Below are 16,482 nucleotides of genomic sequence, written 5' to 3' on the forward strand. Positions count from 1 at the left end.
CTTTCAAATCGTTTTGGGCTTCAGACCTAAATCTGAACCCTTGAGGATTGCTAATTGATTTAGTGCTGTGTTTCTCAAACTGTGGGGAGTAATGTAGTTCAAAAGGGATTGTGACATGCTTAATTAGAGGAAAGAAAGTGGCACATCACTTCTACCATGTATGTGGACTAATAATAGCTGTAGTTTTTGCAAGTGCTGTCAGTAGTAATAGCAGTATACTGATACAATCCTAGCATCACAAGTCTAAATGTGTGCAATATTAGGAAACACCAGCATCGTTCCAGTGGTGAAGAAGAAAAGGATATTGATGTCTTGCTGTACTAGAGGCTGTACCATGAAGTGTTGCTCCTGTACTTAGTAGCCTAATTGACTCAAAGTCAAGGGGCTTACTGCTGAGGGGATGGAGGAGGAGAGCTGCTCTTACCTTCTTCCCACAAGCCTGCAAAAATATATGAGCTCTTATCCTGAAAGTGTAATTGTGTTGCAGTATCTGGAGCTGCTGATGTATTGTGGAGATTTCCAGTGCTATTGCACAGAGTTTAAAGTGGTTCAGGGAAATATCAGTGCCTTTAACAGCTGACAGGATACCAGTTTCTTGAAGATGGAGGACTAGAAAGCAGCTCAGGATGGGGTGGAATCTTACACTGACTTATAGAAGTGTTCCCTGCCTGGATTTGCTAGCAGGAGCTTCTTTTCCATCAGCCCACAGTGGCTTGTGCTTGAAGCTGCCCACTGCAGCTGCATCTCATCCCTTACATGGAGAGAACCTTGATTCCTGCTGCTGGTAGACTCACCCAAAGAGAGATGAACCAAAAGGTGGCTTCCATTTCAAAAACGTTTGAAAACAGTCAGCTAGCTCAACCCAGTTTTCTAAAGCTGTGGCTGTTGTCAAAGGTTTCAAACTGACCCCAACAATAATTCAGTGACTTCTATTGTTCTGTGTTGCACCTGTTAATATTTCAGTTTCACAAAGCAGAAAATGAACGAGTTTATCTTAAATCGGGTACTAACCAGTATATAAATGTAGTGAAAATATTAAATTTTTTAATAATTATTTCATTTTTATTACTATCAGGGATTCTTAATAGAACCGGTAAGAAAATCATATCTACTAATATAATGTGACATTTTCTTTAATATCTTTTCTTTATTGGACTAATGAAAGGTGTCATTCTGGGGGGAGGAAAGAAAAGCCATGTATACGTGTATAGGCAGTGCTTTGTTAACATGATGAGCTTATCATTGTTAAGTACAATGGGTATTTAAGAATAAGATTTCATTTTTTTTTACAGGACTGGCGGGTTGGAGCAGTCATCATTAGAGCTCCAATTCTTTGCTGTAGTGGCAGGCAGCCAGCCTAGATGAAAGGGCAATGTTATTGTCACATGTTCTGTTTTATTAATTTGCCTTGTCCAGTGCCACATTCTCACTGGTTGGTTGGAGTTTTTCAAGATGAGCTGACATCCTGTGGTGTGTGGCTGGGACCTCATCACTGGAAAATACCTTAAAAAGTTGTCTCATACTGTTGAACACAGAAAAAGCAGCAAAGCTTAATAGATTGAAGAGGCAATAGCTATAGAAGATGGTTAGAAATTGTGCAAGAAATGAGGAAGAAAATATAAATATTTTAGTGAGTTACAGTCTAGTCGATGCTATTTATGCTTTCTACTTAGTGCAGTCTTCTACATTAGGATACATTAATTAAATGGAGTAGATAGTTCAAGTATTTTTAATAAGAGTGGAATTAGGCATGAAGAAATATACTTGAAATACATTCCTCTTAAGGTCCTGCAGAAATGCTGTTGTATGTTGTAGTAAAGGATGATAAGGAAATAACATTTTAGGAAAGAGATGAAACAACTCATTCTTTCCTTGTTCTTGATAGGTTTTTTGTTCTGTTTTATTTATTTGTTGCTTTATTCTTTTTTTTTCTGGCTTTGATTTTGTCAGCTTCTTATTGCTAGCCAAAACCTTCCTGAATTTTGCTGCCTGCAACTGATGACATTTTCAAGATGAGAGCTGAATATGGCTGTAAGCTTATTGCATCTGCACAGAAGGACATGCACACAGAGACACTTCTAACAATTTTTTTTTTTTTTTTTTTTTTTTTTTTTTTTTTTTTAAGAATCAGCAGGAGTGTTATCTCGTAGAAGTTAAGTCTGCTATGTTTAAAGGAAATGTGTAATGATGAGATTCTTAGAGTTGCACACCATGGAATTAATTACAAGGTACTTCATTCACATTCTGACCAACTGGAATATCCACGCAGATTTTATCATTCAATTATACTCTCCTTCAAGATTGTAGTACAAAAGAAAGTAATACCAAAAATCCCACAGTGTACGTTTTTAGTGCCTTCATGTAGAGGCTTTTCTACCTTGGTTGACCAGCAATGTGTCAGTCACAAGCTATGGGTTTGGGGTTTTTTATTTCAGCTCTCAAAGGTCTGCTCACCTAATAAAGTGGTTGTGTGAAGAGCCACATCTTGCAACCCTGCTTTGTAACTCTTCAAGTCCTTTGGGAACTGTGTTTTAAATATGTGGTGAAAATACGTTGTAGGCAAACATGCTGAAATTCACAGCTGTAGATCTCTAGGTGGTTTATAACCCTTCAGTATTCTTGACTGGGAGTTTTTGGTGTCCCTATCTGCAAAGTATTTGAGACAACAGGGAATGTTATGTCTACATTTGGAATGTTAGAACACCAGGTGTGGAGTAAGTTCCTGAAAAATTCTGGTTTCTTTGTTTTGATAAAATGTTTCACTGCTTCCTGATTGTAGTCAGTTTATCATCTTAAACATATGATCTTGGGGCAGTGCTTAGATCTGCTCAAGTGCAGGTTTAGGAGTGGGGATGTCTTTGGGAGGGGGAAGTAAGTGAGTAACTGAGGAAACTGCAGCTGAGAGTAAAGGGGAAGAAGACATAACACATATGTTTCCTCAAGTCTTGTGTGCTCTCCAGAACCCCTGCTGCTATATTTATACTGAAGTGTTTCTACTAATATGTTAAAACTTACATTTTAAGGGCTGTGTACTGAGCCAATAAAAGCTGTCTCTCATCATCAAGCTGCACTTGCTTGTGAGCATAGAATCATAGAATTGGCTGGGTTGGAAGGGACCTCAGAGATCATCAAGTCCAACCCTTGATCCACTACCGCTGCAGTTACCAGACCATGGCACTGAGTGCCACATCCAGTCTCTTTTTAAATATCTCCAGGGACAGAGAGTTGACCAGTTCACTGGGCAGCCCATTCCAATGCTTGATCACCCTCTCTGTAAAGAAATTCTTTCTAATATCTAACCTAAACTTCCCCTGGCACAACTTAAGACCATGCCCTCTTGTCTTGTTGAAAGTCGTCTGGGACTTTTTGGGGTTTTGCCACTCTTCTTGGGGATGGTGGTGTTTTGTGTTTTGGGTTGTGTTGTTGCACTCAAGGTACTGTGGCCTTAGCTGGGTTTTATGGTCTCTGTGCAGTCCTGGGGCATCTCTGTTCTTGAGGTATCCACTCCTGTGCTCTCCTGAGTCAGGGAAATCCTGTTCTCTGTCTTTTACAGATGCCCAATGCCTAATGAGTGAGCCCGGTCTTGCTAATCCTCCACTGTGTCCAATGGAGTATCCAATTAATTCCCAAAGTGGTTCAGAGCAGGAAAGGCTGGCTCAGGGGGCAAGCCCAAAGCTATGCAGTACCTCCCCCTTAGAGGAGAAGACCTCACCTCTTACATCATGAGAAGCCAGAGGCAACATAGTACATCAAGGCACCAGGTGTCCTGGCATCTGGTGTGTTTGTCACTGGGCACTCCTGTTTCTGTTCCTGTAGCCTCTGCTGTATGACAGTAATAGATGAAGCCTCCACTTACCATGAAAAGAGGTGTTTTTCTGTTTTTAATAGCCATAAAAATGACTTTATCACTAAAAGCTTTGTTAGTAGAATGGTGGCATTAATTATAGACAGAATGGGGTATTTAGTGGCTTGAGATTCTGTTTTTTGACAGATGCATGATCAGGAACAGAATTTTGTTTGTTGTTTTGTTTTTTTTTTTTAATACTGAGTTGTTTTCCACTAACAGATGTGCTGCATCTGCTGTTTTTCTGTGGTAGGCTTAATGACAGCAAGGGTTGAAGTTTTTTCTTGCTACATCTATGATTAAAAAGTGTCAGCCAGGGAGGGTGATACCCTGATCATTCTCTAAAAAAAAAAAACCACGAACCAAACCAAAAGCCAGAAGAAGAAAAAGCTATTAATCTCTACTAGTAATTTGAAAAGGAAAGATTCATCCTTGGCCTGAAAGAAACCTGTCTGCAACCCCTGGTGTAGCACAATCAGTATGTCTGAACTGCATATATAACCTATTTCTACTGAGTCTGAGGCTTCTCTCTACAACTTACACACACACACACACAGACTTGCTATTTGATTTGGAAGTGCTTTAAACCCTGGTCAGTGCTCTGGTGGTTTGAACTGGACCTGGAGCTTGGTGTGCACTGTTGTACTGAATGTTTTTAGCTTTCTTTTACTCATCCCAGAATTTCCCTGGAACAAAACAATGACCTAGACTCAGCCAGCCTAAATTATTGGATACCTGTGCTTAGTGCTTCCTAGTGACTCGTTACCTCTATGAGGAACCCATGGTTTAGACATGAAAGAATGAAACTGGTGAGGAAATCAGAGGGGGAAATAGCAATGTGTGTTCTGGAAGTTACTTTAGAGATGCTACAAAATATTGCACAAGCAGCAACCTCCTGCACAGTGCAAGGGCAGAAGAAAACACTTTGGGGATTGTGTGCACACAAAACGTGGAGACGTGACCTGAGACCTGTAGGGGAGTACAGAAGTGGTGACTGGGTATTACTGCATGGTGAATGGAATTAGGGCTACACTTAGCCAGCATCTTGGACACTTGTATTAATCAGCCAGCCCAGCTAAAGCTTTACCACGTGTGTAAATTCACCTCAGCTTTAGTGCTGCCTGTGCTTGGTGTTGGTGGCAGGATTCTCCCCATGTACACAGATCATTAAGTCACGAGGCCATAATACCCCATTGTCGTTTCCCACTGGATTTCAGATATCAATTTAATACCTGCCCTAGGAAAATACTTTCGTACTAACTGATCCATTCAGCACAGATGGCTATGATATGTTTGCTGAAGGGGTTATTTCCTATAGAGAGGGTAAGATTTACTTTAATCTCTGTTTTTTCATACATTGAAGCTACAACTTGATTTTCTTGGAGCTTTAAACGAGCATCTCAGCATGTATAAAAAGGCACACTTCATTTTTACTATTGTAGGGAAGAAACCCATAACTAAAAGGCACTAGCACAAATTGCTTATTTTGATGAAGGAAAAACTTAGAAATGTTTTTTGGCTATCTGATGGTAAGGAATTCTTTGAAATACCATAACTAATAAGGTGAGTTTGAGTTTTCAGAACCGTAAAGGCAACAAAGATGGTATATAAATGTCCATAGAAATAGTTTTATGAAGATTAAAATAACAAAAACACAAGTCCATTTTCTTTGATATAAATATTTCTTTGAATATTTACAGACAGGCAGAAAAAAAACCCCTTATCTTTGAGTGGCCATATTCTCTACTCTGCAGAGAATAGAAATAGGCTTTAAGCTCATCTTTTGTGTTCCCAAAATAAAAAAAAAAAAATATAATAGTTTACTTTTGTCTTCTAGTACTGATACATTTCTGTACATGAAGGAAACTGTTGAGTCCCATCACTGTTGCCTAAGCATAGATATGTCTCTTGCAAACTTTAGTAACAGGAAAGGTTTCTGGACATGGCTGTGAGCTGGCTCTGAAGGGACTGTGGGAGCTGGCAGCTTGCCTGCCTGTCATTCCCAGAGCAAATAAAGGACTTTGTTGGTGCTGAGGCCTGGCCATGTAGGGCAGAAGGCAGAAGTGCTGCTTGGCCATGTACAGACAGGGCAGGAGGCAGAAGTGCTGCTTGCCCACTCTGTGTGTTGCCTGCCAGAGCCTTCCCCACTGCCTGTACTTGCCAGACCCCACCTGAGCCATGGCACAGAGGGGGATGTGGCAGCCCTCTCCTGTGTTCAGTGACATCCACTGTGAACTGGGTGCTGGTGACAGTTTGTCTGAATGGGGGAAAAAGGAAAAAAAAAATTGTCTAGGGACGTGTAGGGGGACTGCGGCTCAAGAGATGATTAGGAGCAGCAGCTTACTAGGATTGCAGTGTATTTTGTGTTATATTTATTAATTTCTAAAACACTATGGCGTTATTAATGGCAAACTCTGTGTCTCAGAAGAGTTCCACATTTTCATCCTGCTGCTGTTAACTGAGTGGTACTCAGTCACATCAGTGCTGTAGCAGTCGTGCCATAGGAGGATGAAGCCATGCCATGAAAGTGCTGAAGATCCATTTTGGTTTTGTTCTTTAACTGCCCATTACAGGTTGTAGTTGATTTTGTTGGGATTTTATTTGTTGTCTAAGTTTTTTAATTTCAAGTAATGTCATATAATAGTGTAAAGATGACATAGAATAGAAAAAGGAGATGAGTAGGATTGAGAAAGGACATAAAAGCTCATGGTGTAGAGAACATAGAAGTGCCAAAATAATGATTTGGAAACTAATTGTATCCAACCTTCCCAGTACTTAGTTATTGCCAGTTTGGGTTGTTACAGTGTCTTTCTGTCAGTTTCAGATGGGAAACCATAGTTCCTATGGGAAATAATGGGGAGGAGAGGCAAATTACTCTTCTGTCCTCCATTGTCTTCAATCTGTTTGCTGATACTAATTTACTTTGTAAAAAGGATTAATATCCCAGATACAAATTCTGTCAAAATGGGAAAATATTGTAGCAGGACCTGCAGTAGAATCCTGAGGAGAGAATAGGAAGCATCATGCAGAGATGGTGGTTCTGTTTGGGTAGCAGCTCACTCACAGGCTGGCACATATGTGCTGGATGGCAAACTGGCAAACTTCTCCCTCTATACCTTCCCAGAAATGTTGTTTTTTTTTTTTTTTTTTTTTTTGGGTTTTTTTTTGCGGGGCAGGGTGGGGAAGAGGAGAAGGAAGAGGGCATTTGGAAGCAAAGATTGCTTTTGCAGTATTGCAAGAAGCTACAAAACCCCTCAGGGAGGAGGACAGCAGGTGAAAGCAGCTGCACATAGGTGACAGAGTAATCCAGACTGAGGAAATGATCAAGCTAATAATTGTGGGGAAGAAAACAAGTTTGTTTTTTGTTTTTTTTTTTAAATCTGCCTGGCTTATAGCTATGCAAGCATCTGAGCTGTGCAACACAGAGAAGCTGCTGTTGGTTTCTTCAGGAGGGAGCAGTTCCACTGCCTGCCTTTTCTCCCGTGTGCTGCTATTTGCTAGTAATTTTGGTACATACAAAATAAGATGAGGAAATTGGTCCTGGTTGAGCCTACCAGTTTCTTCCTTTTTATTAGGCCAGTTTTTAGTTTGGTCACGTTAACCAGTGTGAATCATCAAAATAGAAATGGTAGTGAAAGAAGAAGGGTAGAAACCAAGGACTGAGACAGTATGGAAAATGGGGACAGGATCCTTTCAGTAGATACTTTCATTCATATTTGATTAACATGGTCTTATGTTGCTTTTTTGCCTGTTTCTAAACTAACTTGCTGAATTGACTATTAAGTAAGAAATCATTCCTTGATCCTGACCTAACTAGAGAGTCCCTTCTATGACTTTCTGTCTATGCAGCAATGCAGTTCTGAAAGCAAATCAAAGGGAAAAAGAATTCTCTCTCTGCATAACACACCCTGCTACTGATTTAATTTTTAGCCTCATCAGTTTTCTATAAGCATTAAAAGCAAACAGCTTGGTTTCACAACAATGTTGGTTTATGGGTGGTTGTATGGGGGGGGGTTTGTGAATTCTGTTTGTTCTGTTTGCTTTTTAAGAGTTCAGTGAACCGTGATTCTTTGAAGTAAATAGAGAGGGGGTCCTACGCTATTTAGGCTTGGGAAATCAAAAAGAAGGAACACATCTGTGTGACTCACTCAGTACTGGAGAAAAAAGGCTCAGCAGTCACCCCAACTGGTGAAATTTGGTCTGTTTCTTATTGCCATGCATTTTTCCGATATAAAAATGCATTTTCTTTTAGCCAGCAATCTTCTAAAAGTCACTTGTATTTACACCCTGTGTTTATAAAAATGTTCAGAGCACTACAGCATTGCCAAAGTAGACTGTTCCTTCTATTTTTGGGACCCAAAGCAACAGAGCTGTTTTCAGTCAGTCCTCATGCTTGTGCTCACAGATGTAGAGAATGAAGCAGAACTGATACATCTGGGATCTTAACACCTTCCAGCTGGTGTTTTATCAGAGGGCAACCTGCATATGTCTACTTAAGAGAGAGGATTATTGTCCTCACATGACCATATCTGAAAGGGACAAAAGAAGGTTTAAAAATATTGAATGTCTCCTTGCTTCAGATGTCATTGCTGGAAAGTGCTCATGTTGATATCTAAATCTCCTGTTTCTGTTGGGTAATGAGATGCAGTGTACACAAAAGAGGCTTTGATTTCTCAGTTGGGAAGTTGAGTTGATGCCTTATGTGCTAATGTTGACAAAAAGGACTGATAATGTCATCATGTGTATGTGTAAAATTGCTGTTATATAGGTTATCAAACCAAACCAGTAGAAGATTCTGTGGTGCTATCAAGCTTGATATTAAATAAAAAAAATTAAATACTACTAACTTGTTTTGTTCTTTGTAGTCAGCGGTTTTGGAATATTTTAAGAGCTCAGGGCTGTTCCAATTTGGTGACAAATTTTCTTTTTTTCTTAACCAGAAAAAGCCACTGTCTTCTATAATAAAAGAAGTCTGCGATGGGTAAGTTCTACCATATAATTCATAATAGATGCTATGCTTTTAAAGTTATTAAACCAACCAGTTTGTAATTTTTTTCTGAAGAAAATCTAGATATCCTAAATGACTACTAATTAGTTTCTTAGATCTTGTAGTTTTTATCTTCAGATTTTGGATTTGCAGTATATGTCGGAGCAATTATTTGCAAGTTGAGTTTCCTAACAAAGTAGCTCCATCATGTGGGTGACTCTCATTTAGACTCTTTGTTGTTTTTCTGCACAGATGTGCATTTTACCCACTCACTTTATACTTATGGTCCCTGCAGTTTGTGGGTTTAGGAACTATAGCACTGACTGTGGCTTTGAATTTTGAATGCTAAGCTTAGTGGATAAAGTAAGCTGGTCCAGTTGATGTGACTGCTCACATCAAGCTGAAATATTAATCACAATAATTGGCTAAAAGAAATGTATTGCTTTAGTTTTAATATCTGGGGACAAATGGTGTCTTAACCAAGTGCTACCACACAGGAGAAACTTATTAATATTCATCAAATTGCTGAGTTAAAAAGGTGGTATTTTATGCATAATGTAATGTATCAAGTTAATATTATATGCATTGGGTATTGTATAAGCTAGTGTAAAATATTCATACTGTAATTATTTTTGTGTGTGTGTTGTAGTGGTTTAGTGATCTTGCTTACTGCAAGCAAAAGTTGTGCTTGCTATTTTTTATAGACCTGGAATGTATGTCAGATCATTATCAACTTATTTTTTGAAGTATCTCTGTGCTGACAAAATAGTTTCTGTTCTCTCCACCTTCTCTTTTAATCTTTGTCTTTGAAGGAAGGTATTTGTTATGCAATTTCTTTCTTGACTGTGGTCAATTTTAAGGCTTTGTTTCAGATATGCAAAGGGAAAATCATATTCGTAGGGTAGATTTGAACTCAAATTTTCCTTTTTTAAGCATGCCTTTATCTTAAACTTTAGGACTCATTGAAAGCTATGGAAACATGTATGAGGAATACTTGGGAATGACAGGCACTTATTTGATCTTTGTAAAATTATGTAAAGGGTACTTTTTGAGTTTGTAAAGATTTTATTTGGTGTTTAACTTATTTTCATATTTCTTAGGTGGTCTCTTGCAAATCATGATCAGTTTGCTCTGCAGCATGCTGATAGTTCTAATTTCTACATCACAGAGAAGGTAGGTAAATTATTCAACACAGTTCTTGCATAGCCTGTCAAAATGTTTGCCACAATAATTTATTTTAAATTACAATATATAAAACCACAGAATATTTCCCATCATGCAATGCAAGTGAGAGGGTAGGTACTAGAACACCTGGTTTTAATGATTTTTGCTCTGATTTCTTCTGTTTAGAAAGGCAAATAAAAATTTGGATGTACCAAGGCCTTCATATCTGAATTTGAGCACTGAGTCTGAAGGCTCTGCTATCTCTGCATGTTTAGTATTCCACTGACAAGTGGTGTACAGGAAATTGAAATCTGCAAAACATGATGGGCTCTCTTTGAGGTCTGAGCAGACCTTCCATGCGTGTCACTTCCTTCTTTGGCTGATCAGATAGAAATGAGTTTTGGTGACTGTGTAGTATTTGCTGCTCTTTCCTACCTGCTGTCTTGTCCTTTTCCATTACTGTATGCCAAGCTATCTTAATTTTATGGTCACCAGATAGCATGACAATAGGCAATTCATGAAGTGATGTAATGATTAGAGTACAGAGTAATGAAATGGCTGTAGCTGTAATAAAAATGGAATGTCTAGTCCAAATAAATGGGATGTGCTCATCTGAATGAGACCGAGTAGTACATTCATTCCTAGCATAACTGATAGTATTGCTGAAATGACTGAAAATATTAAAAAAAAATAAATTAATTTGTTTGGAAGAGTGTACACATTAGTGCCCCAGAGGTACCATTTCTAGGTGAAGGGAAAAGAGTGCTGTTCAAAACCTATTGAAGTCTGCATGCAAGTTCCTGTATCTCAGTGAATTTTGAGCAAACTAGACCTGAGCTTAGCTTCATAGATATAGCCCTCTTGCTTATTTTGACATCGGTTTATTTGGCTTACTCTTGAGCTGAAAGAGTCTTTTAAATTTTCTTGTGCATTTTACAGTTTTTACTAAACACAGTTGAGATACGAACAGTTTTCTTGCAGTACTTTTTACTCCTCCCAAGAAATGAAAAAAATTTAGGCACACTTAAGCATATAGAAAGACTAAGTTTAGCAAGACAGCTAGAGCAGTTGCTTGTAAGATAGTGCTTCTTTTTATTTATTTTTTTTTATTAACTGACCAGTTTCAGTTTTTCATTTAACTGCTTGTCACCCGAGACAACCTTCTCCAGTCCTGACAGTTTGTTTTGGGTTCTCCCCTTTTAGGCTTACATGCTTTTTGTCCTTTCTTTTCAAGTTTCAGTTGACAGACACTTCAAAAGCCACCACAAGGAAAACTGTTGAAGTAATTATTGGCTGCTGTTTTGCCTCCGCCCAAATTAAATAGTGAGGCTGTGTTTTGCTAATTGCCCTGAATTGTGACACAACATTTTCCAATAAGCCAGACAATTGAATTTGCCTGTTGGCATTTAATCTCTGATTGTACAGTGAATATTTCCAAGAAGCTAGGATTGAACAGTTGGTTGAAGGAATTTGTCCTGGTACAACTAGAGGAATCGTACAAGCTTTGCCTCTACCTTTGATGGGAAGGATCCTGCAGCTCTGGAGAAATGTTCTCTCTTCTGCATAGAAGGAAGTCTGAAGGCTTTTGGCCATCTGTAACTTGCAATAAGGGTGGAAAATTATGGTCTTCTAGAACATTTTGGATTGTATTGCAGAGAGGACTTTGAGTTTGTTTATTCCCTGCTGAAAATATGCAGAGTGTCTGACTCTGAGTCACATAAATAAGAGAGAAGATCTCTAAATGCCACGAGTATTACTCAGATGTCTGTGACTTTTATTAGATATTGTTCACTGTTTATCACTGCTTATTGGACAGTGGCTATAAAGAGAGGCTTCTATAGGCCATCACCCCTTCTGCATACTTTCCCTCATTTGTGTGCAGTAGAATGTTGTTGCTTTCTGCATTAGAAAATGAAAAGCACCAGGCATGAGGAAAACAAATGCACTTCAATGAAGCTACAACACAAATCGTTAAAGCCCACACTGCTTTAATCTGCCTGTTACTGGGATGTGAGCAGAGCTCCTTTGCTACTACAATAACTTCTGATAAGTCAATATTTTTCACTGCTCTCAAAGATTAATTGTGTGTCTGTAAATATGCAGAAAATACTATGCATAGGTCATTTTTCCACAGAGCCTGGGTGACTGCTGATTTATGGCCTTCCAGGTAGAGATCCCTTTTTTTAAAATACCACCGTGTTTAATGTTACCAGAAAAAAAAAAAAAAAAACAAGCAAAAAACCAAAACAATTAAGGGATTCTTGTACAAAGTAACAGGAAACTTTGAAGTGAAAATGCTATAGATGTGGGACAACACATGGCTTACAATTATATTTTTGGTTTTGGGTGGCAAACAGCTCATCTGTGTTTTGGTTGTCATATGCAGAACTCTATCTTCTGTAGGTGACCTTTATTTCCTGATTATACCGTACACAAATGAAAACAACGCCCAAGCAGTTCTGTCTTAATTTTTCTTTTTTTTTTTTTCTTTTGCCATATTATTTGGAAAAATGCTGCTACAGGAGTAGCAATAACGCCTTCAAGGAGTGTAAGGACCTTTTTTAAATAAACCTTGAGTCAGCCAATGTGTTCCTACTTATCATAGAAGATACAGTTTGCACAGTTGCCTTTGGAGCTCTCATTTGGCTTTATCTGTGTCCCTGACAGTGCAGTGAAAATTATTAATTATGTATTTTAGTAGGTTTTTTTTATAGTGGGAGAAATAAGAGGTTATTTGAACAGGAAAACCAAGCAGGCATAGTGCCTAAGCACTCATCAGACATCTGAAAGTCTGACTTCTCAATCAGGATCTCATTGTGTTAGATAGATAGTGTATAATTGAGAATAAAAATCACCTTTGCTTAGATGCTTGTGTCCATCAGGCATCCAAATGGCTCATGCAGCATGTTGGTGGGTAGGGCTGGTCCCTGATTGCTGCTCACCCTTGGCCTTTCAGACAAGGTCTGGCTCCTGTAGATCCATTTGTGTGCCTACACTGCCCACCGTGGGCTCCGGGTCTGGGGGGGAATTGTTAGCTCAAATTTGCCGTCTCAAAATGAAAAGATCATGAAGGAGCTGGTTCATTTCAGCTGTTCAGATTACAGTGCAGCCTCCAAAAGGTGGCTTTGCAGAAGTACGGGGCTGGGGAAGAATAGAGTCCAAGCTGGCTTCACTGCTGGAGGCAAAACCCTGCACCAAAAGAACGATCAGGAATAAAAAGCTAATTCACTTGCTGGTAGTGGCTTTGTGAGCCAGCTCCAAGCTATGTTTGGCACACAGTGATGATACTGGTGCCATTTTTTTTTTATTATCTTTGAAACATAAAAACTTTTCGTGACTGCAGTCCATTTTTATTCAGTCACCATTTTGTTGTGGTCAGTTTTTTACACCTGAAGACTCCTTTTATGTTCTTTTCTTCCCCCCCCCATCTTCCCTAACTCCTGCATTTCCCTTTCATTCTTATGTCCTCATTGCATGAACTAGAGTAGAGCAGACACTGAGTTCCTGCCATTAATTTTGCCTGACTCTTCTGCTGGTTGGCACAGGGAGCTGCCCTCACGTTACTTCTGTTGTCATTACTCATCTCATTGCTGTGTTTTTGGCCCTGTCTCTCCAAGCTGGGAACCTGGTTAAAGTCCCTGGTGTTTGTTCATTCTCAAAGGTGCTTTTGCGTGTGACCTATTTTTTGCTGAATGCAACCTGTAATTGTATATTCATGTGAAATTCCACCATGCCACTACAGACTCCCTGTGTGGGAGTGTGTGCAAATGACAGGATAAGAAATGAGCCACTTGTAGGGTTGGAGTTCTTTGGGTTTTTTCTTTTCTTTCATGTTTTTAGCATTCATCTGTTTTCATTGAGTAATTTGAACTTTGGTGAGTTGAAAGTAGACATTCTCAATAATAAATATTTCTCATTCATTGAAGGACCTGGTACTTCCTAAACAGCTGAGGATGAGAACTAGCATGAAGGCTGGGACTGAAGAAAAGTTTGAAATGATCTGTTCCTCATATCTGCCATTTTTCTTGGCATCTTTATCATTCTTGATAATATACTTGTTTATATTATTACATAAATGGCAGCTTCCAATCCAGATTTGGCTGAAACTAAACTATGCCTGCCTTGCCCTTTTCTGTGCCATCATTGACGTGGTATTCTGCACATATTCCCAAACTTCTTACTATTTTGGGACATCAGCACAGCCCTGCAGATATTCCTACCAATAAGAGCAGCTTATTTTTGGGAATCAGAGTCAGAGTGGCCTTGCTTCTGCCTGCTTGATGAATGCTGGTAGCTCTGCCCTTAGGACTCCAGTAAAAGTTAGCAGCTGCTGGTATATTTTTCCAGGGGATAAAGGTAGAACTTGAGTATCCATACACTAAATCACTTTCAGTCCTCCCTCATTCAGGCTGATTTGAAGAACAGTGTTAATCCTTCTCTTAGGAAATTAGTCCAAGTTTTTAGGACTCATTTGGTAGGACTTTAGGTTCATGCTATATTTCCCAGAGAAAATAATTGTCTTCTCCACCTTTTATTTTCTGGCTCCAGCATGACATCTTGGTTCTTCTGTTTTCCTCCTTTTTAAATATGCAGTGTGACAGTATCTTCTGTTTAGTTCCTTACTTCCATTTCAAGGCTGTTGAGATGGATCAGGTGTTTATTTTCTTGAATTTACTTTGTAATTTTGCCTCAAAAGTTATCACGAGAGAGAAAAGATTCTGAAAAAACTTTGTCTTTTTGTTATGGCACTTGAAGGCAGATGTGATACACCAGAGGCACAGTGGGACTGTTTGGGTTCAGCTGATAGCAAACAGTTCTGTGTAAGATCTATCTGACAGAAAAATCCCATATACATTTTCTTCATGCTTAAAAAACATTCTCTTCTGATGAGTAGTTTTCAACATGTAGTGAGCAGTCAGCACAGCTCACTGCTGAAAGGGAACAGTTATGATTTCTTCTCCCTTTCCCCAAGAGGTACAGCTACTTCATGTCTGCTGGCTACAGCATTTTTTAGAAAATTTTAGGTGTTAGCGGCAAGGGGGAATCATTTTGTGCCATGAATTAAATTTGCATAATAAAAAGCCTGTCTGATCTGTTGTAAGGGTGAGGCAGGACCCTTGAATCAAGTTATCACATAATCGTTCTGGTTGGAAGACTTTTAAGGCTATCAAACCCAACTGTTAACCTAACTCTACTGAGCCTAATGCTAAACCATGTTTCTAAATGTCCTTATGTCCATCATTTGCTTGTGGAACTGGTTTAGGCTGATGTGGAATTAATTTTTTGGCAAATTCTGACCATTGTAATAAATGGAGGTTTGTTTTACCTACAGTCTGTGCATCTGAGGGGGGCGGTGCAGGCAAGGGAGGAAGAGTGGGGTGTACATGTTAGAGATATATATGCACCTGCAGGCTTCCCCCTTAAACAAGTCTCAGTGTGATTCCAATTCCAAGTGCTGGCCCTCTTTCCTACTTATATAGTAGTACTTATTCCTGTCTTTCCCCTTACAAACTGGACAAAACCCAAAATGATAAAATTTTCAGCTAGTTTAGTTCCCTTGTTGACTCATCAAGTAGTTATGCAACTGTTTATGCCACATAAAAACAGTAATAGGAATGAGCAAGAGACTGAAAAGCAAGATTCTACTTTATGGTGGCAAGCTGTGCTTTCATTTGACAACCAGGGTCTTGGCTTGGGTCTTCAATTACTCCTCTTAGTAACAACATCTGCTTTAGGAGCTACTGCTCCTTCACTGAGCCCTCAGTGTGTAATTGTGTTGGGTGAAGTGCATCAAAGAACAGATTTCAGTTTGACAATCCTTATTTTAGGGTGGGGTTTTGTTTTGGCTTTTTTTTTTTTGTCCATTCCAAGTTGCCTGTTCTTATTTCCCCACATGATCTCACCAGCAGCAGTTTGAGCCCAGCTAAGCCTGTCATTTCCTGATGTTTATTTTGATGGGGCTGTTTGTTGTCTGCCCACCCCTTCCCTGTTGCTGGTACAGCTGTCTGCGTGTCTGTGTGGTTGCTTGAACTGGGGAACTGATCCAGGTTAAAAATAACTTGTGTGTAACTTCTTCTAATGTGTCCAAAGCATGTCTTCCCATAGTGGAGCACCAGTGCTGCTCTGCAAAGTGTTACCTGATCAGGTTGTTCTTGTAGATCACTCCACCTGAAGATGAGTATGGACTTTTACTTAGGATGTGGCTTCAGTGGCATCAAAGCCAGTGTAACTGTGCATTGCTTGAGCATTCTTGAGCATTTTTTCCCCTGCCTCCCTTGTTTCATTCCTTCACTTCTCTAGCATCCTAGTGACTGTACTGTTGAAAGGTGAGTTGGCTCAAAATCATGGATCTGGCAGGAGACAAATCTGGATTTTTTTTTCTTTCCTCTTTTTTATGAATAAAAGAGAGGCAAAGAGGTAACCTTTTTAAGGTTTGGTGGTTGTCTGTGCTGCTTTGTGTTGGTAAATCTGCTGTACAGGAAGTGCT

At 39.3% G+C, this 16,482-nt stretch overlaps 1 protein-coding gene across 2 annotated transcripts in view; it reads left to right on the forward strand.

The window, feature by feature from the left end:
* Positions 1–16,482, forward strand: part of ELMO1 (engulfment and cell motility 1) — a 313,181-nt gene that overhangs the window by 52,344 nt on the left and 244,355 nt on the right. For both annotated transcript variants that reach the window (XM_071736038.1, XM_071736039.1), the window contains exons 4-5: positions 8,785–8,825; positions 9,932–10,004. In XM_071736038.1, the coding sequence (XP_071592139.1) occupies positions 8,785–8,825; positions 9,932–10,004 (114 nt within the window). The remainder of the gene's footprint in view (positions 1–8,784; positions 8,826–9,931; positions 10,005–16,482) is intronic.

This window comes from Heliangelus exortis, chromosome 2 (genome assembly GCF_036169615.1).
Source record: "Heliangelus exortis chromosome 2, bHelExo1.hap1, whole genome shotgun sequence".
NCBI classification, from domain to species: Eukaryota; Metazoa; Chordata; class Aves; order Apodiformes; family Trochilidae; genus Heliangelus; species Heliangelus exortis.